At 44.1% G+C, this 22,017-nt stretch overlaps 1 protein-coding gene across 1 annotated transcript in view; it reads left to right on the forward strand.

Annotated features, from left to right (window-relative positions):
* Positions 1-245: 245 nt before the first annotated feature.
* Positions 246-22,017, forward strand: part of prox1a (prospero homeobox 1a) — a gene marked incomplete at both ends in the record, with an annotated part of 28,600 nt that continues 6,828 nt past the window's right edge. The window contains 5 exons of the mRNA XM_080053275.1: positions 246-602; positions 948-1,613; positions 1,770-2,963; positions 7,361-7,468; positions 14,552-14,746. Of these exons, the coding sequence (XP_079909401.1) occupies positions 246-602; positions 948-1,613; positions 1,770-2,963; positions 7,361-7,468; positions 14,552-14,746 (2,520 nt within the window). The remainder of the gene's footprint in view (positions 603-947; positions 1,614-1,769; positions 2,964-7,360; positions 7,469-14,551; positions 14,747-22,017) is intronic.

Genomic DNA, 22,017 nt, shown 5'->3' on the forward strand with positions numbered 1-22,017 from the left:
TCATGACTACAGCTACCATTTTTTAACAATAGGGCTTCTCTCTGACCTGTTCATATACTAAAGATAGATTTTTTGCAGTGAACGCATCGATATAGATATTAAAATTTAAACTGACACTTTCCAGCTGATATTGTATCCTACCAATTGTGTCCATTTGTGTCTGTCATTGAGCAGGAGAAGCCCCTGATTGTGCGGTGTGTCTGTGAGGACCCCCCCGGCCATGTCCCTTTAGGCTGCCCTGCGTGATGCCTGATCATGACAGCGCCGCCCTCCTAACCGCACAGACCAAGCGCCGACGTGTGGACATCGGGGTGAAACGGACCGTGGGTAGCACCTTGTTCGGCCGCGCCAGAGACAGCCTTCTAGACAGCATGAACCAATCACACGGAATGGAGCAGGACGGAGACTGTTCATTGGTGGGTCACGGCCATGGCCACATGCCCAGCAACGGCGACGGGGAAAAGTCCAACGTTCTGAGGAAGCTCCTGAAGAGGGCCAACTCGTACGAAGACGCCATGATGCCTTTCCCCGGCGCCACCATCATCTCCCAGCTGCTCAAGAGCAACATGGGGAAGAATGGAGGGAGCGACTCAGGCTTCCAGGTATACGCACACATACAGGTATAGCTGGGAAACGTCGGCTCAATTATTATTATTTAAGTCAATCTATTGTATTTATTTAGCCTCAATGGTCTCGTTTGGTGTCAGATGTCATTTGTGATCACCAGAGGAAAAATGAGACGGTTTCAGTAATATTTTAAAAAGTTCCTTGTAGCTACTTTAATCAATCAATAGTCTATTAGTCATTACACTTGAATTCTCCGTTTCAACCTTTCCAAAGCAACCAAACAAAACAAGCCACTAAGTACTTTTCAATCCTCATCCATAAAATCCCTAATTTATGTATTCACTGTTTTTCTAATCAGTCTTCTTGTTGTCCCTTCACAGGGCAGTGGAGCTCTGTCCAGTGGAGGCTCTGAGATCCAGGCAGAGGATGCGTGCAGTAACTCGTCTCACGACCGGGACAGTCCGTCTGACTGCCTGTCTCCTGGGCCTGCTCTGCCACCCCCACCCCCCTCCTCCTCCTTTAGGGGTCCCCTGCCCCCCTCCTCCTCCTTTAGGGGTCCCCTGCCCCCCTCCTCTCAGCCCCTGGCCCTCAACACACACACAGTAACACACACACACGCTCTCTCCTCCTTCGACCTGGACCGGCTGTCTGACGAGCACCTCCGGGCCAAGCGAGCCCGCGTGGAGAACATCATCCGAGGCATGAGTCACTCTCCGCTGGTCCGGCCCAACAACAACGCCGGCCCCGACGACCAGCACGGCCACCAGGACAACGGTAACCACAACAACAACCGGCAGAGCGAGAACCGTAGCGACCACAGCAGCAGCAGCGGTAACGAGCAGCGGGGAGACCGTAGCCATGGCGGCGGCGGGCCCTCGTCCCTGCTCAGCTCGCCGGGCGGACGGGCCGGAGAGGTTTACCGTGAGAACAAGAGGAAGCAGCGTCTGCCCCAACAGCAGCACACCTTCACCCAGCTGCTGTGTTCCAGGCAGGAGCACCGGCAGGAGGAGAGGAGGCAGCTCAAACTGCAACTAGAGGACATGCAGGTTGGTAACACATGGGTATCAATGGTGGGGTCAGCCATTCTGGAGAATGCTTTGTTGTAGAGCCATTGGGTTCCATTTACTCAAAGGAATACTGTGCTATGTTATCTCTCCTCTAATATGTTAATATATATTTAACACTCTCTATCCTTTGTGCAGAAACAGCTGCGTCAACTCCAGGAGAAGTTCTACCAGATCTACGACTCAGAGACGGAGGAAGAGGAGGAGAATGGAGAGAGCAGAGAGGCGGAGCGCGGGAGAGAGAGAGAGGAGGACGGGAACCTGTCAGAGGACAGCATCCGCTCTGACGGCCTGGAGGAGAGGCACCGGGACAGGGGGCGCCATCGCCATGACGAGCTGGCCCAGCTGGACCCCAGCCTGTTCCTGGACCGCGCCAGAGCCCTGCTCCGCGAGCAGATAGACAGAGAGATGGAGGAGGAGGAGGAGAAGAGCACAGAGAGGGGGATGAAGAGGAGAGGAGGAGGGAGGCAGCTAGCAGAGACGCTCAAGCAGGAGCTCAACTGTGCCGTGTCGCAGGTGGTGGACACCGTCGTCAAGGGATTCTCCTCCTCGCCCAAACAGGCCGTCACTCACCACCACGGCTGCCCCAGCAGCAGCACCCCGGCTGCCCCCTCCTCTTCCTCTAACTCCTCCTCTTCCTGTCCTCCTGCGTTCGGCCCGCTGCCCTCCATCACACCAGACTCACGCTTTGCCCTGGCCGCCCTGGGGCTGAATGGTGATGGGAGCCCCGCCCCTAACTACCACTCCTCCAATCAGAGGCTGCACTGCTTTGGTGACGTCATCGTCCCCAGCCCGATGGACTCGTTCGGGGCTCTGAGTGGCAGACTGAGTGGAGTGCCCACGCCCCACGACCAGACGGAGGCGCTGCCGCTGGTGGTGCGCAAGAGCGGAGGTGGAGGTGGAGGAGAGAACAGTAACCCAGCCCTCCCTCCCCCTCCTCACCACCACTCCCTGCACCCTTCTCCCCTCACGGCCTCACTGGGGTTCAGCCCTCCATCTTTCCGCCACCCGTTCCCTCTGCCCATGATGGGTTACCCCTTCCAGAGCCCCCTGGGCTCACATGGCGGCGGACACGGCTACCCTCCAGGGCCCAAGGACCACCACGGCTCCTCCCCTGACTCCATGGACATGAACCGGGAAACCGTCAGCCTCAGAACCAAAATGGCGTCCCTCGGAGGGGGCCATCTGAGTCACCACCACCACCATCATCACCACCACAGGCAGAGCTCACCCAGCCAACACGGGCCAGAGGGACTGTCCCTCTCCCTCATCAAGTCTGAGTGTGGAGACATGCAAGACATGTCCGACATATCACCGTATTCAGGCAGCACCGTATCCTTCATACTGCAAGCTTGGGCTCCTCTGTGTAAGTGAGTGGGTGAGTGAGTGAGTGGGTGTATACTCTTTGCTTTAAACCTTCACAGTGAAAGTCATCCTCAACATATCAGGTTTTTAGTCTTAGGTTCGATATTAGTCTGGGAGATAAAATTAAGCTCTGGCCAAACTCCACTAACATACTAAATCTATCCTGGTTTTAATGTATCCAGTGCATAATGACAAGACAAGTGTCAATACACTCAAAGCTTTTGTTGTGCTATAATGTACACTAAATCCACTCAAATGTTTGAGTGTGCGACACTGTTGTCCTACATCGCAGTGCACAAAGTAAAACTTAGCTCAGTTGGTAGGGCGTCCCCCCCATGGGCCTCGGCCAGCAGCGGACCCGGGTTCGATTCCAGCCCGCGGTCGTTCTCTGCATGTCACTCCCTTCTCTGCCCCATTTCAACTCTGTCTCTACACTATCAATAAAGCATAAAAATGCCATAAAAATATCTTTAGAAAAAAAGAGGCTGCTTAATAGTTTAAAAACTGAAATTAATTGGATTTCCTTGATTTGATTATGCATCAGCGTCTGAAATGTCCTTCCTCCATAAAATAAGCATGTTGTATTGAATTGGGATACATTGACAGGTGTAAGTAGTACTTGTTATGCTCAGCATGTTAATCACTATCTTAATCCTCACTTTATTTTATTTGAGCATTTGGAAAAAGTTAAAATCTGCAATGATTTGATTTTCTCTGCTTTGCAAAAGTCACATTTTGAATGCATTCAAACACACTTAGAGGCAGCAGCAGCAGCAGCAGTAGGCAGTAGTCAGAGAAAGTCTTTAGTGTCGATTAACCTCCATTAATTGGTTCCTGGTCTTCTTGTTTCCTCGCTGAGGGGGGAAGATGAAATAGAGCGATGGGTCTTGCGAGAGGGGGAAGATTAAACAGGTCGCACGCTGCTCTCTCAAGCTCTTTTAAGTCTGTGCAGCAGGTTGTGGTGTTTAAAGGTGCTGAGAAAGGCTACTGAGCTCCTTCTTCGAGACACACACACACACACACACACACACACACACGGCCAACGTCTCAGACACACTTGTGCTGTTTGGTTCTCTTTCATCACAAAGACTTTGTACATAAACGCTCAAAGCAAATCATATTTCACGGTGTCTTTGTGTGTGTGTGTGTGTGTGTGTGTGTGTGTGTGTGTTTGTGTGTGTGGGTGGGGTAAGACCTTGTACATAGGAGCTCAAAGCTAATCATGTTTCAAAGAGCACGGCAGAGCAACAGGTGAACACTTGGCTGTATTGATAGAAGCCTTTCAAAATGTGTGTGAGCAAGTGCAATGCCGTCAACGTACACATCTTTCTCCTCTTTACAGTTTTGAGCTAGTTGTTGTAATCCATGCCTCTAACTCCCTTTCATTTGTTGGCCTTTGCTGGCAGTTGCTTGGCAGCTGTGTGTGTTTTGGTTCCTTTCACAGTGCGCAGACACACACACACACACACACACACACACTCCCTTTCATGGCGTGCCTTGTGCATGTGGACAGGTGTTTGCAGGTAGCTGTTTATCTTTTCGTTCCTAACCTTTCATATTAAGAGGGCTTCTCCCGGCCACTACGCATGCATACACTATGACTCATACGCACGCACGCACGCACGCACGCACGCACGCACGCACACACACACACACACACACACACACACACACACACACAAATGCTTGAAGAACAAAGTGAAAAGAAAAATAAGACTTTGAACATGCCAAATAGGAACTCCTTGCAGCTGTGATGGGGACGTGATCACAGTGTCGTCTTCAAAGCCAATTTAGATGTCGCTTTAATTAAAACAGAAATATTTGATACGTCTCTTGATCCTGCTGTGCCGTTTCATTCCAAAAATGCTTTTCCATTCATTCGAAGGAAAAAAAAAACTCTTTGAAATTGAACATTAGTATTTCAAAGATATTGACCACCCTTCAACCCTCCCGTCTTTATTTTCTAAGTGATAAAAAAATGTATACAAATTGGTGTTTTTGTTTTGACCTGAAGACATGTGGTTTGAATAACATCAAGCAATCAAAATTAATACATTTGCTTTTCTAAGAAATGCACCTTTTTTTAACTATGAATTCAGTCGACGTATTCATTGAAATTATTTCATAACTTCTAAAACAAATTATAATGTTCCAAAACGTTCCAAAAATATATCTATGACTGTAATTTAAGTTATTCATCGGGCAAAAGGCTCTTCTGGTGTGAGGATTTCTCAGTTTTCGGTCCTAATAAATGGAATATCTTTGGCTTTTAGGATGTTTAGAAAATTAATAATTGAAATTGTCGTATTGGGCAAATAGTAATAGGCTTTTAGACGGAATAGTTTTAGTAACACAAAAAGATAATTAACAGATTTCTAGTTGCGTGCCGCCCCTGACTCTTATCTTATTCAAGAGCATTCGTATGAAATGTGCACATATTTGTATCTGTGTAAACGTATCCATATAATCATCATTAGAATTATATAAAAGCATTATATAATCTACTTCAGCTATGGAGGTTCAATAAATTAGTTTCAGTTCCAACTGCACATACATGTTGTGTAAAAAACACAACCATGTCTTAAATGTAGCTTAAACTCGTGCCAAATCTCACCGCCATTTTCTCAAAGAAGCCACATCTTACATAAACCTTGTTGTTTATCCCTTCACTTTCTCTGACTCTCTCTCTCTCACACACACACACACACACACACACACACACACACTCCCTCTCAGGTCTGTGTATCTTTAATTCTTTGTACGGAGCTGAGCAGATGTCCCCCATTCATTTATGAATTTCCCCACCCCCCCCTCCCCCATTCACACAAACATACACACACCTGGCAGCAAGGTCAAGTTACAGCTGATACAGTGAGCTTTGCACAAAACACACACACACACTCACATTCAGATATGAACAATCACATACACACACCAAAAGGAAGGAAGTATTGGAAGAAAAGCAACATCTTCATCTTCGGTTGCATTGTTCATTCACTGACTCACTTTAGCTGCTTTTACACACACACACACACACACACACACACACACACACACACACACACACACACACACACAGTGACAGGTTGGTATGAATGTTAACTAGGTGACGGTGTTGTTGACCGGTGAGCTGATGTATCTGCTGCTAAATGAATGATGGATGACAATACGACTCCCGACTCTCTGCGGTTATTGAGCCAAAGTGAAGAGTGTTGTGCTGTGGTTTCATGGCCATTAGAGTGACATGTAGTCACATTACACTCTGTGTCGCAATCAGTCCAAAGTTTCCTTTTTGTCGGTGCATTAATGCTTCGGACAACACTCATTTCACAACTTGTAATTGCTTATAAAAAGAAAAAACTGTATTCTGATGATGGCATGGCTAGTCCCACCAGCTAATAAGCACAGCTGGACTTGAAGAACAGCTCTTGTCTCTGTGCAGATGAATAATTTGAACTCAAAACAACTATAGTCAAACTAAAATGTCCTCCTCTGCACCCAGTCCTAAAACTGCTCTATACAATTGATTCACTTTCGTTCTCTCGCTCCTTTTGTGATTGCTGATGGCACTCTCTCTCTCTTTCCCTGTCCCTCTCTCCAGCCATATAGGGCCCGGGGGGGTTCTGCATGTGTGTGTGTGTGTGTGTGTGAGTTTGCCTGTGTGCTGCTAATTGACCTTGCAGGGGGTTTCATTGATTGCCTCATCTTCTCTGATAGATTATAGGGCTGTTAATGTGGTCGGGAAATGGCAGCTTGGTGGGGCACAGCTGTTGTCACACACACACACACACACACACACACACACACACACACACACACACACACACACACACACACACACACACACACACACACACACATTCACCAGGGCCTCCACAATTATTATTTCCCTTGTAGAGACAGTGGGATAGACACAGGGGCTACATATAGTTGGCGCGATGCAGGAGAGTGAATGTGGGATTTGATCCAAAGCCAGCAGGTGCTCGTGTTTGCTTTTGCTTTGGGTGTAGAATGACACGCCTCTCAGAGAACAGGTTTTCTCTTAATGTATCTCAGAATATTCAGTGGTTGTATTTAACGGTGTGTGTTGTTTTCACCCTCCTGACTTTGACTGGCACTGGGTCGCTCATTTATTCAAAATGTCTTTGAGAAAAATATATGCCTCAATCTCTGGCCCTATGTTCACTCTTTGGTTACAGAGATCTTGCACTGGCTATTCTGCATGCCTCTTTCTAACCGTATACATCAATTTCACCATGTTTCACATAAAACATACAATTGCCGACGTAATGAGCATTGACTGAGTGCAAAGGAAACATTGTCCAAGACCTTTCCGCTGGCTCCTTAACCTGTTGTCAATTCAGATCCAGGAAGGCTTGTCCCCCAACCACCTAAAGAAGGCCAAGCTGATGTTCTTCTACAACCGCTACCCTTCATCCAACATGCTCAAGATATTCTTCTCTGACGTCAAGGTACGACTTTACTGTTCCTTTTCCCTTTGTTTCTATCCTATTAAAGGCATACTATAAGATATTAGCTATAATATTACATATATATCATTATAAGACAATCGCTTAGGATGCATTTCATTCTCTATTATGATTCCGTATCACTGACATACTCACATATTTCTAGTTCATGCCATGTCATATTCAAGATCGGACAAACCTATCATTTGATCATGGCACATGTCAGATATGGGTGCATATGTTTAAGATCTAGAAAAAAGGTCAAATGGAGTCATGTTGAAACATACACAATTGTATGGAGATAAGAAAAGGTGACTTATATAGACCGTGACTTGAATAGACAAGAGTGGAGTTTTAACGATGGGAATTTCAAAGGCATCTTTAGAATCAGATTTCAGAGATCACATCAGAGTATTTGTGAGTGGCAGATGGGGCAGCTGGGCCGTTGTAAACAGGTATGCGTCTTTGTGAGGAGCGTTTGGTTTCCCATTGTTTCACCATTGTTTCCTGATATTTTCTAACTTCTCTTCTAACCAACTTTGTTTCATAGTCTCACACTCAACTGCTTGTCTGATATTTCATTTAGAGTTTTAGTGTTGTATTACTGTATCTGTGTGTGCGTGTTTGTATGTGTGTGTGTGTGTGTGTGTGTGTGTGTGTGTGTGTGTGTGTGTGTGTGTGTGTGTGTGTGTGTGTGTGTGTGTGTGTGTGTGTGTGTGTGTGTGTGTGTGTGTGTGTGTGTGTGTGTGTGTGTGTGTGTGTGTGGGACCTTGAAGCACAGATGGGTGCTCTAGACTGGCATAATTAGAGTTTCTGGCCTTAATCGGCCTGGGATGGGGGAGGAGGGGGGGGGGGGGTGTAACACACACACACGCCTAGACCATTACCTCCCTTCCAACCAAAACTCACACACAGACACCCACAACAGCACTTTCACTCTCACTCTCACTAACAGAAAATGAGAAGTTGAACTTTTCTTTCAAGACAGAAACAAGACAATGCCTCACACAAGAAGATTTCAATCCCTGTACAACAGACGGCAGGAGGCACAGGTAGAATGAAAAAAATAGTCTATGAAAAATACACAGAAGTGAGTGGCAAGACATGGGGGAAAGAGTTAAGAGTTGTGAATGTTGGAGGAGTTTGAGAAAATGAGAGAGGGAGCGAGGGGTGGGGAGGAACACACAAATGAAAGGGATGACAACAGAACAACAGCTTTAAAACAAAGGCGCTGATTGTTTTGTGTTTACAGGCAAAGGAGCATACGGCTCCTCTACCGATTCAGGACGCTCTATTCAAATGAGCAGCCGCACACACACACACACACACACACACACACAAACACACACACACACACACACACACACACACACACACACACACACACACATACAAAATAATACACACATACACACACACCAGCTGCCCTTTGGCTCATATCTGAGGTGACCACTTCCTCATGGCAGTGCCACATCCTCATGGGCTGCCATGGTAACACGGGTCGCTGGGACACCGGGTTGCTAGGCAAACACAAGCTCGCTAAGCCTACCTGCTCCCAGTGCAGGCAGTGGCAGTCTGATTCCTCATTAAGTGATAACACAGGGCATAATAGCACATGGTTATTTATATACATTATATCTGTCTAGTGTTATTGACAACAAAATAAAAAAAAATGTCAACAAATGATTGAAAAAAATCTGAAAAACTAACATGCGTTTACAACTTTTTAATGAAAAAAATAAAGTCACATTAAGTTGCCGGGATCTTGTTTAAGTCAGAGTGCTTTTTATCAGGATAACAGACACTGATGAACCGAAAAATGTCAACCGTTCTCTAGTAATAAAAATAGAAAACTAATTTAAAGATACTCTGGTAAATGTAGCCTAAACATCAGATGTTTCTAGGAATGCCTTCATCGCATTTAACACTCTCAGGCTAAATCCTAAAATCCATACAGTACAGACAAAAAACACTGTGATTAATAGTGATAAGCTTATGAGCCATTATGAGAAAGGATAAAAACCTACTTAATTTTAAAGAGTATTGCCGGCAATTAAACTGTTATATGCTGCCATTGATAATTTTTCCATAATCAGCTTACATATCGTCATACTTTCAATTATCTGAGTAAACTCACTTAATATTTACGCCTCCAAATAAACTGTGGCTTTGGAGTGTAATTTGGAAAAAAGGGAATACATTAGAACATCTGGTGCAACAGTTTATCATTTACAGATTGATATTAGCTTTTTGAAATGAACCTGGACTCGAATCTGAAGGTTTATCAACCACACTGATATGCAATTAATCTATTTATCTCAACTAACATGGATTTAGATTAGGAGATATTTGCAGTGCTTTGGCCTGACACTTTGCTTAGCAGATGGACAGTATTACAGCCTCAGTATTACAGTATTGAAAACAGTTTTCCAATGTAATTTACTGACAGCGAGAGCATAGGCCTACTGTGTGATAGATACACATTGGATTTGAATTAGACAAATCAAAGCCAGACGTAAGGTTTTGATAAGTTTTGCATTTCTTTTTCTTTGCCACGACTACAAGTTTAGTCAAATTGACAGCGGCAATGTATCGTTACTGTTACTAGTTAAGATTTAAACAGAGCAGTGGAGTTAATACAGTGAAGAGTTAACAGTGAGAATGAATGACATGGACCCATCATTGAATCCCATGTGGAAAGCAGGCATTTTGAATCCAGCAAGCATGGCAGACTCCACAAACCGACAATGCAAACTATATAGACGGGTATTTGCTTAATGTCAAAAACAGATTTGATTTCATGAATATTTTAAAGAATATATTTTAAATGGAATTGGATTTTGAGAGTTAAATGAAATTAAACAATTGACTTGACTCTGAGTATATGTGACCAGAACAAAATGCAAGTAAAGGTTTATATTTGTAAAACATAAAAAACAATCTCCTATAACAGCTGCAATGTAGAACAAATAGAACCATATATGTTGGGTGGGACTATTTTACAATGCGGAAGAATACTATGCTTTGAATAATTTATTTAGTACAAAATGATGTACGTATTTGGGATTGACAAATAAATGAAGCACAGAGTTTAGAACGATTGACGTCTATGGCATCAGCCTTTGGAGACTGAGACAAAACTGGATCAAACAGAGCAATTTATTTAACTTTAATTTAGTTATGTTCTTTGTTAGCAATAAGACTATATCTACAGTCTTATTCTTTAAGAAAAAACATGTTTTCTTTTTATTTACATTTTATGCAAATACATTTAACATCACATTACATTTTAATTGGGTCGTAATCCGACTTAATCCAGCATATCTATCTGTGGGAGGAACTCCGCAGATATTATTTTCGCTTAATAAAAAAATTAATCGTGGATAATCCTATTTGTGATGAGCGATGCTGTTCTTTTCAAGGCTCTATTGGTGTGTGTGTGTGTGTGTGTGTGTGTGTGTGTGTGTGTGTGTGTGTGTGTGTGTGTGTGCACGGGGGGGAATGAGTGAGAGAGAGAGAGCACCCTGTTGCTGTCTGTGTATGTCTCTGTCCTGTTTTTTCATTGTCCCATTGCATTCATTACCCTCATCATTACCATATTTCCAAAATCCGGGTCAATGTCTCTTTCTCTTGTTCATTCTCACCCTCTCTCTCCCTCCACCTCCTCCCCCCTTTCCTTGCCGGGGAACAATAAGTAGCATGTGTTAGGAGGATCAGGCAGATTCACTGTCAGGGAATTAGGGCCCTGAATGCCTTCCCCTAATTGGACTTGAATGGACTTTGTCTATGGGAAACTGGTTCTTAAAGATGAGCCTCTTAGCACAATGGCTGCCGCGCTCTGTGTGGGAAGTGGGTTGAGTGGACAACTGTTTTAAGGCACAGATGAGCAAGCACGCACACACAAACAAACACAAACACACACACACACACACACACATCTTAATGGGTGTAGTGAAAGCGCTATCCTTCTGACCAGACAATCATATGTGAGCATGAGATGCTAAGGTCACTGCTGTGGCGTCTTGAGAGAGTCAGTGAGAGTAATTAAGGCCTCATTAAGACTGGAGGAGGTCGGATTAATTAAGACGATCGCCGCACGGGGGAATCTCCTTCCCACTCACACACACACACTCTCACTCACAAGTTCCCCCGCTGGCTGAGGGCTTTCACTCTCAGTAGCCCACACACACACACACACACACACACACACACACACACACACACACACACACACACACACACACACACACACGGAGCATAGAGCACGGAGTAGCCACACATTTGTCAGCGAGGGCCCTGCAGACTTGCGCCTTGAGAGGCTCAAGTGACTTCTCGACGGCGACGTCTCAGCAGGAATCAATTAGTGTCCGGCCCGGCTTGTCAATTAGAGCGACGCGGCCAATTTGGAAAACATCAGGATATGAAGCAGCAACGGCTCGTCAACCTGATACTGATATCACTACTGATTCAGTGTGTTGGAAGCTTCTAGATGACAGTGCTTTTCAATTTGATCAAAAGCTCACACATTCTTATGAATAGTGAGGACTGTGCTGGTAATGTAGAATGCATTTTCCTAATTACTCAATATTTAAAAAAAATAAGAGATGTTATCCAGAACGGCTTCTGTTTAGCAAGGAACAAGATTTAAGATCACAAAGGCCTTTAATTAATTTGTAGTGTACTTTTTATTTTTCCCATGAAAATAATCTACAACAAAAATATTATGATAACAGTGTGACTATACATATTCTTTTAGATCACTTTATAAACCTTGCACACATAAACTATTCCCCTGCAGTGTATACTGTGTGTAGTAAAGCACAAATGACCTAAAACACAAGTTGAACAAGTTCCTACGACAGCTCTCCTTCCAGGATCCACAGGAAAACCTTCAGTGTTACAACAACAACTGCTACATTTTATGTTGATTGTGCACATTCAACATTGTCCTCTATAAAAATGTGCCGAGCTACGACGAAATGGGGTTGAAGTGGACAGATTTCTTAAAGGATGTGTGCGTGTGTTTGCCCTTCTACCAATGGCCTGGGGGTTGCTGACTGACAACAGCCGACCATCCAGGCAAGGAGAGAGGGAGAGAGGCACCCTGACACTTTCTCTGACACTCTCTCTTTCCCCCTTTTGGTTGTAAACAGAAAATGGCATTCCTCAAGCTCAGCATTTTGCCCCCCCCCCTTCTATTCTCTCTCTGTCTTTTGTCTGTCTTGTTTTTGTTGGTGCGTGCTGATTGTGATGAGCTGGACGGGACAGGGGGGCGGGTGGGAGGGCAGGTGGTGATGGTAGGACGGCCGGGTGGGGTGTATGTGTCTGTGTCTGTGTCCCGTCTACATGCAAAGTAATTCATGACAATATCCCACATTTGAAAGACATGCACACTTGACAGTTGCCTATGTAGGCTACACCTGCACTGAACAAGTCATATTGTACAGCTCAAATAGCTGCTTCATCCAACAATTGGTAAAGCACAACATTAGGAACTTGTTTGGATTATAAAATGTAGTGAAATCCAAGGCGACAATTTAAAATGTCATTTTTGGTCCCAACCAGCATTCTAAAACCCATAAAATGTGTTCAATTAATATAGTAGACTAACGGACAGATGACATTGTCTTGTGTGTGTGTGTGTTCCTGTGTGTGTTTGTGTGTGTGTGTTAATTGCTTAGATATTACGGTCATTTCGTGCGACTCTTTTGTGGGTCAAACCAACTCCCTTTCCTTCTGCTGCACGCATGCACGCACACACACACACACACACACACACACACACACACACACTCTCCAGCTCTCCCAATTATGCTCCATTATGTCACCCCCTGACAGCTCCTGAAAAAATATCTCTTTCCCTCTCTGTCATCCTGCTCTGGCTGCATTCCTTTTTCCATGCTACCTCACTCCATTCAACTCTCTCTCTCTCTCTCTCTCTCTCTCTCTCTCTCTCTCTCTCTCTCTCTCATCCCTTGTTCCTGTGAGACAATGTCTTGTAACAATGCCGAGCTTAATCTCCGTATCAAAGCCGTTTTTCCCCTCCACCAAACACACACACACACACACACACACACACACACACACACACACACACACACACACACACACACACACACACACACACACACACACACACACACACACACACACACACTTTCACTAGGCTGTCACTTTTTTTTTCTCCATGTTTGGTTTCTTATGAGGAACATAATTCTTGAAAGTAAAGGTGGAGCCACAAACAAGCTTTGCTTCTGAGGCCTTGAGGGCCGGTACAGTGTTTGTAGACAGTTAGGGAGGTTTCTAGGGGGCCATTACATTTTTTTTTCAACAAGGAGTAGACAGAGTTATAGTGGCTAATGAGGTTGATACAGTGCAATAATACTATATAAGAGACCGTGTGTGTGAGAGAGTGCTTTTACACGCAAGAATATTACTATTATCTCCTGTTAAGATTGCCCCGTTCACTTCTGAAGGTTATTTGCATTACGAAGAAAAAATAACTGACACTTACTGATTCATCCAGCAGTAAGCAACATGTACCCGAGTGAGACTAAAGATGCAGTAAACAGACCAAAACAAAACAAAAGGTTACTTGAGTTCAGATTTGAAACATTTGACATTGACCAAATAATCTTAAAAATGAATTAAGCAAAGCATCCAAGGACAAAGGTGTACAAGCATTTCTTCTCATCTGTCTGTTAATTCACTTGGTCAAGTTACAAGTGCGTTAACAAGCAATTACCTTTAAAGAAGCACTATAACTGTGGAATTTTTTTTTTTTATTCATACTTGGATGTTGTGCCATAATCCAAATAAGCACTTATTCAAAAACCATGCAAATAAGTAGCAACACAAACATCAGCCCGTGCTATTATGCATCTACAGCACCATCACACATAGAGCATATGTTACAATCCCTTACACTTGCTACACAGCCATTTGTTACTACCTCATGAACAACTGGCCAAATGTATACATTGATGTTTATATAATCATAGTTCAATGCACCAGAAGAGATTTTATACAAGACATGTTCTTCATTTAATTAAACATTTTTTTGAATGAATTTTCCTTCCATTCCAGTTCAATCGCTGCATCACGTCGCAGCTGATCAAGTGGTTCAGTAACTTCCGGGAGTTCTACTACATCCAGATGGAGAAGTTTGCCCGGCAGGCCATCAACGAGGGAGTGACCGCCACGGAGGAGCTGTCTGTGGGCCGCGACGCAGAGCTGTACAGGGCCCTCAACATGCACTACAACAAGGCCAATGACTTTGAGGTAAGAACATGGCTTACCAATGTGGTTTACAGATTGATTTATTTCATTTTTTTTTTCATTTTCTTTAGTGATGCATGAAAAAATCCAGTCGTTTTAACTGTGACTAAAGGGATAAATGCTTAAACGTAAAGTATCCTAAACACTTTTAAAACTTGGTGGCATATGCAAAAGAAACACAATTTTCCTCAAATACATAATGGCCTTTTTTTATTTTGTGAAAAGCTGATACTTTCCATTCCCTGGGATTGCTTTAAGTTGAATCAGTTTGTGATGGACTACTTTCCTTTAGCCAGTGCACATTATATAAAAAACTGCGACTCCCATTATTAACAAGCCATTTTTCAGTTCACTTTTTCAAAACTGTATTAAAACTGGATTCAGCACAATTCACACACACACACAAACGTCCTCTACCAAGTCAGCTGTTCAGCGCGCAACAGTCACCTCACGATTCTGCTGAGGTGTGGATGTCGCAGTGTGTGTGTGTGTGTGTGTGTGTGTGTGTGTGTGTGTGTGTGTGTGTGTGTGTGTGTGTGTGTTCGATGAGGCGAAAGAGGACGACGCTCGAGGCGCGGGTGTCCTTGTCAAAGCGATTTGCAGAAGTCACATTCTCTCCTTCACTTTTTTTCCCCCAATATTGGTCTAAGGGGACCGCAGGGCCCTTAAACTATTCAACGTAACATCAGCAGCATTTAGACGACCATTAGCACACACACCTCAACAATGAAGAACAAGCACTTTTCTGTTCTGCTTAGGGGGAGAGATGCTTGACGCTTTACTGGATGCTTTAATGCAAAGAGAACGATTTGCAGACACAACACACACACATGGAAACTTGAAGGTATACTGAGTTTTCTGTTATGGAGGAATGAATAGAAAAGGCTTTGCATGCTTTGCATAGCAAGAGTCAGGTAGTTTTTCACAGGTGTGTATGTAAAGAGCCTGTACAGGAAATAGACACACACATGCAAATCCTTATTGCTTGTTTATTTTGTCCGGTCTTCACTGTGAGGTTATTCTTAGGGTCTACAGGGGAAGGTTCATACTGGGGTCTGGAGTTTGTGAACCGACGTTTAGGCTTTTAACCAGAAACCAATTATACCTTTAATTCTTAGAGACATACTTTATGTTCTTGATTTGTTTCCCAACCCTTCAGTCAGCCAGTAGTTTTCATTTTAGTGAAATATGAAAATGAACTTGAAGATACGTGAAACCAGAAACGGAGTACGCAAACGATTACCCATGCACATTGAGATGCCTGTATTTTTTTTTTTTATAGTTTGAATATTGTATGATCGCATTTGCATTTGCAAGCAGTGAATATTGAAAAAAAAGAAAAGAAAACTCCTCTTTGGTGGTGTATTTTGACTGAACTCAGAAATCTGGGAGTTGACTGCAACGTCATGGAGGAAGGTACCCCACCTCATTGTCTATGTATAGTGCACATGGTGTGGTTACTGTGGACCTGCAGACTGGATTTTCCAAAACAACTGTGTGAATGCAATGCTTTTCAATAGCTTGTATACATTTTAGACACAAAGGAATTAATCTAACAATTATTTCCTCAGTGAATTTCTTAAATCGACGTCAGAATGTAGTGAGTGCTACGGCTTCCTAAAGTCCAAGCTGATGTCTTGAAATAGATAGTTTTGTCCAAACTCCAAAAACTATAAATGAACAACAACACTAAGACAAATACAAGCCTCAATTGCTTATAATTAATACGCTTTAACAAGAGGAAATGTTGTACTTTTTAATATTTTGTATATTTTTAAATGTTTGGTATATTTTGTTTGAAAATGGCTTAAATGATCATCAAAATAACAGTAACGAATCAACATTTCATTCCAAATTAAACTTGTGAAAAGCCTGAGTGTTCATTAGTACACTTTGTCAGGCCTCAAAATAAATCAAATGTGTTGAAAATGCTCAAGATTTGTATGTAATGGTTAACCGCATCAATTAGTGATGCATATGAAATGCTGACCAAGCCTTCAGTTACAGAATCTAGGCGTCCTATGTGCAGTATAGCAACGATTTGCTTTGGAAATGTAGGTCCACATTTTACTTCCCGCACTTTGTCCCCTCTCCTGGCTGCTTCCTCCTCTCCCTTCACCTTCCTCCTTCCATCCCACCATCCTTTCGTCCGTCCGTCCGCCCTGAGGGAACATTACCGGCTAGGGACCCTCTCTCTCTCTCTCTCTCTCTCTCTCTCTCTCTCTCTCTATCCCTCTCTCTCTCTCCCTCTCTCCCTCTGTCAAACTCAGAGGCGTGAAACTGGAACCACGGCCGAATCAGCAAGTCTCCCGACGTACACACACACACACACACACACACACACACACCTACACACACACACACACACACACACACACACACACACACACACACACACACACACATACACACACACACACACACACACACAGAAGTCTTCTCCTTTTGCCAAATTTAGCATCATCAGAGTTCCACCTTGGTTTGTCCGCCATCGCACCCACCTCCACTCCCTCCCTCCTTTCTCTCTTTCCTTGCTCCCTCTCTCTCCTTCCTGCTGAATGCGTCCTCTGTCGATATGTTCTCTCCGTCACCTCCTCTCCTTATCCTCTCATCCCTCGTTCATTTAGCTTTGAAACTCTTTTGTCATTCTTTGCACTCTTCCTCTGTCTTCTCCTCTTCTCTTTATTCTCTCACTTTAATTTCTTCCGTAAAACGCAGCTCTTTGTCAAATTAGGTGCTCAGAGAAGGCCTCGCAAGGTTAAATCATTTGCATTTGTTAAGCTTTTCTGCTGTTTAAATAAAAAAGGACTTCATTTTAGTCAACACTGTGTTCTTAGGTTTGAAGGGTTGAGAATAAAGCTTTGTGTCATTAGTCAACGCGCATGACAGGCATTTTAAACAGCCATTGTAAACAGCCATTGTAGATTATTGCTGTGGAAAGGTGAGTGCAATTTGTCCTGTGTGTGTGTGTGTGTGTGTGTGTGTGTGTGTGTGTGTGTGTGTGTGTGTGTGTGTGTGTGTGTGCGCGTGTGTGTCTGTGTGTTTGTGTGTGTGTCTCCTGAAGTTGGCGTAAACAGGCCCCAGTAATTATAGCAGCTTCATTAATTACCTCCTCCTCCTCTCCTCTCCAGCCACATTCTTTCAACCTGTCTTTTTTGTTTACCTCTCTTTCTCTCTCTCTCTCTCTCTCTCTCCGTCTGAAACAATTCCCTCCTAATTGCAGCTCTGCCCACGAGCTAATGAGGAAGGCAAAGAAAGGAAGGAGGCTGGAGAAAGGGAAAAGAAAGGGGGAATAGTCTCATCTTCAGAAAAAAGAGTGAATACAAAAATATTTTTTTTCCTTTGCCAGGACACTCAGGGAAATGTGTCGGCGTCTACCTCCTGCCAAGAGGAGGAGAGAATGAATTTTTTTAGATATTGAGACCAGATTGAAGAGTGGTTGGTTAAGTCTGCCAGCAGCATTGGGCATGGCACTCTTAACTGCTCTTGATTGATTTTGTGTGTGTGTGTGTGTGTGTGTGTGTGTGTGTGTGTGTGTGTGTGTGTGTGTGTGTGTGTGTGTGTGTGTGTGTGTGTGTGTTAGTTTGTGTTAGTTTGTGTCAAAGTTTTGTTGAGGCATTCCATGTACACCTTCTTAGGATCTCGCACACACACACATACACACACACACACACACACACAAAAAATGCGTATGTGATTTGGAAGAATAGCATGGAAAGGGTTGAAGTTGTTATATATGTTTTGTGTGTGTGTGTGTGTGTGTGTGTGTGTGTGTGTGTCGGCTGAAGCGGGACAATGAGACGTTTTTATGAAGCCTGAATCTAGAGGACGGTCTCATCTTTCCAGTTCAAGGATCCTCGCTGGCTCTGTCAGCAACGAACAACGGCACAGCTGCGCCACACACACACACACACACACACACACACACACACACACACACACACACACACACACACACACACACACACACACACACACACACACACACACACACACACACACACACACATTTGTGCTTGTCTGAAAGAGCAGAGATACCCTCCCTTGAAGGGTGGGTGTGGTTGCTACCAAAATCTGCCCTTTGACTTTGAAGCGCGCACACACACACACACACACACCTGGAGGCCATAGAGTGGTCACACACACTCACATTTCAGGGCTATCTGGTTTCATAAGCTGTGCACTTGATGAAAGGCTACATTTCTCATGTCTTTCTCCGCCGTTTTAGATTCTTTGTCATCCTTTGTCTCTCCTTATTCATCTATTCATCAGCCTTTCCGCTTCCTCTTCATGCTTACACCATGTCCACTGAGCGCCATTGAGTGGGTTTAGATATACGCCTTGGTGCTCCACTACAGTTTGGGGTCCACTTATTGCATTGTGCCCAAAGTCGATGGGCTGTTTACTGCCGTGCTGTTATTAATTCATCAACAAGCAAGAAAACATTTTCTCCGTCTAAATCTATTAGCCTTCTTTTAAGAAAAATGTTTGTCCTTGAGAGGCCTTTGTCTTTCTGTTATCCTCAGCCTTTTTGTTGTAACCTACCCAGAAGGTGCTCACACAGACGCACACATAAGGGGGGGGGGGGGATTCAAGCTCTCCAACTGCCCTGCTTTCTTCCTCCCTCTTTCTCCAACCCTGATCTCCACCTAATTCAGAGCGTATAGAGCTTCAGGCCACAACTACATCTTACTCACCATTGTTTTTCAAAGTCTTTACACACAGCTTTATTGTCCTTAATTTGACTTAAATAATATTAAAACCAAAGCAGCTGAAACTGAACATTTCTCAAGGGAATCTATCTATATTTCAGGATTCCTTTAAGCAATTATTTCATTTTCTATGGTAATTAAGGGTAAATAAACTTTATTCAGGTTACTGGACTTAGACACAACCTTGTCTCCTACACTCTGCAAACAAAGTTTCCAATTGAGGAGGAAAACCAAATACAGGTGTCATTACTTATTCTACAAAACTATTTGCCACTAAGTTTTTTATACACACACACACACACACACACACACAAGCGCGCGCCCATAATCTATGTGAAGACACACTTTATGGTGCTGTCAGTCAATGTCATTAAGCAAGTATGAGCACTAAGTTACTTTAAGTCTTCCTCACTGTCTCTGTCTCTCTGCCGCTGCTTCTCTAAGAGTGGTATGGTACAGACAATGCCACCTGCCAGTTTCTGTCACTATAATTATAGCTATCTGCTTGCAGTGTGTGTGTGTGTGTGTGTGTGTGTGTGTGTGTGTGTGTGTGTCTTAGTATTCCAGTTGAGAAGAAGAAGGCAGCATCTCTGTCACTGAGACTGATTGGAGTCACGAGGGGGTGGTGTGTGTGTGTGTGCGTGTGTATAGTTTTCCTGTATGTGTGTGTGTGATAATAAGTGTGTGTGTGTGTGTGTGTGTGTGTGTGTGTGTGTGTGTGTGTGTGTGTGTGTGTGTGTGTGTGTGTGTGTGTGTGTGTGTGTGTGTGTGTGTGTGTGTTGTGTATGCAGTGATTCCCTTCCCCTGGCCCAGCTGTCTCCTTAGCTTTAACAATAGGCCGGCTAACAAAGACGTGGCCTTCAGCCTCCGTCATGTGATACTAGTGGTCTGCAGCCTCTCAGTCAGATGACCCGCGCTATTGTCCTCTATGGGTGACACACACTTGTACACACAGACGGACACAAGCACACACACATAATCACACACATAAACACACATAAGGAAGCACAGCACACATACACACACACACACACACACACACACACACACACACACACACACACACACACACACACACACACAGCAATCCAAGGAAGCACAGCACGTGTATGAACAGCCGCGTGCAGCAGAGATACGAAGACGCACTCGTAACTGTGGCACACAAAAAGATACGCATACACGGTCATGAGATAGCGAGAACAGACAGACACACACACACACACACACACACACACACACACACACACACACACATACACACACACAGACGCAATCTCAGGACGCAGACCCTTCCTCTCAGTCACATGCAGACGGAACAAAGAGAAACTTTATTGCCATTGTCCCGGTGACAGTGAGATCAGTGACTGATTGACAAAAGAGCAGCAGAGAGGGGAAACATATTGGCAATGTCCTGGAGGAACCCTCAGCCTCCACTTTAAAATGGCACCTGGGCCTCACTACAGGCACAGGGAGGGAGATAGAGAGATAGAGAGAGAGAGAGAGAGAGAGAGAGAGATGTGTTTGCTTTATGTTGATCCTACTAAAAGGTGACTGTGAAAGTTTGACCTCTTCCAGCGCTGTATTTCCTGCTTGACTTTGGATTTGCACAGCTATCTGCCAACCCATGGTGTATATACAGCAGCAGCAACATCAGCTAGCCTGCAGGTTATCTGAGCTACAGGATGTATGTGTGTGTGGTGCAGCAGCAACAACATACTCTCACATTTTACCATTGCATCTGTAAAGCTGCTCAGAGGTACTTTAAGTTTGTGTTTATTCTTGCACCCCCTGTGGACAAAAGCGGTAGTGTGTTTACTATGCCAGCTGTAGTTCCCGGGTGAGGGCCCCATGACAAAAGCATTAAGAAAAACGATATAAATATTGCATTCTTTGCACTGAGGGTCTCGTTTGCGTCATTAATGATCATTAGAGGGAAGTTGAGACTGTTTCAGAAAGAGTTAAAAGTTCCTTGTTGCACCTTTAATGTCAAGGTTCAAGTCTAAGTCTCCCTATAGTCTGATGGAAGGAGGGCCTTGTGTGTGTGCTTGGAGTTTCAAACCAGAACAACAGTGTTTTGGTCACACATTAAAAGGAGTGTCCCGGAAATGTGTACATTGGTGTTGGTGTGATGTCACTCCCACCCTCATGTCAGCAAATGCAATATACAATTTAAATGTATTAGTTACAGTTGAAGGAGAAATATGGGATGAAAAGGAAAAGACAAAGAAGGGTCTATAATGTGTATGTGTGTGTGTGTGTGTGTGTGTGTGTGTGTGTGTGTGTGTGTGTGTGTGTGTGTGTGTGTGTGTGTGTGTGTGTGCGTATGTATTTTCCTGCCAGGGTGTGTGTGACTAAAGCCAGGCCTGATAGCGAGAAGAACGAGAGAGAGAGAGAGAGAGAGAGAGAGAGAGAGAGAGAGAGAGAAGAGGAGGGAAAAGGAAGCAGATGCTTGTGTGTTGGCACAAAAATGATATGTCCACACAGACACACACACACACAGTATTTGCGCATGACCACCAAAGGAGCAGCTCATGAAAGAGTTCCAGTCTCCATAACAGAAAA

This window comes from Ammodytes marinus, assembly GCF_949987685.1.
Source record: "Ammodytes marinus genome assembly, chromosome: 24".
In the NCBI taxonomy this organism is placed as follows: domain Eukaryota; kingdom Metazoa; phylum Chordata; class Actinopteri; order Uranoscopiformes; family Ammodytidae; genus Ammodytes; species Ammodytes marinus.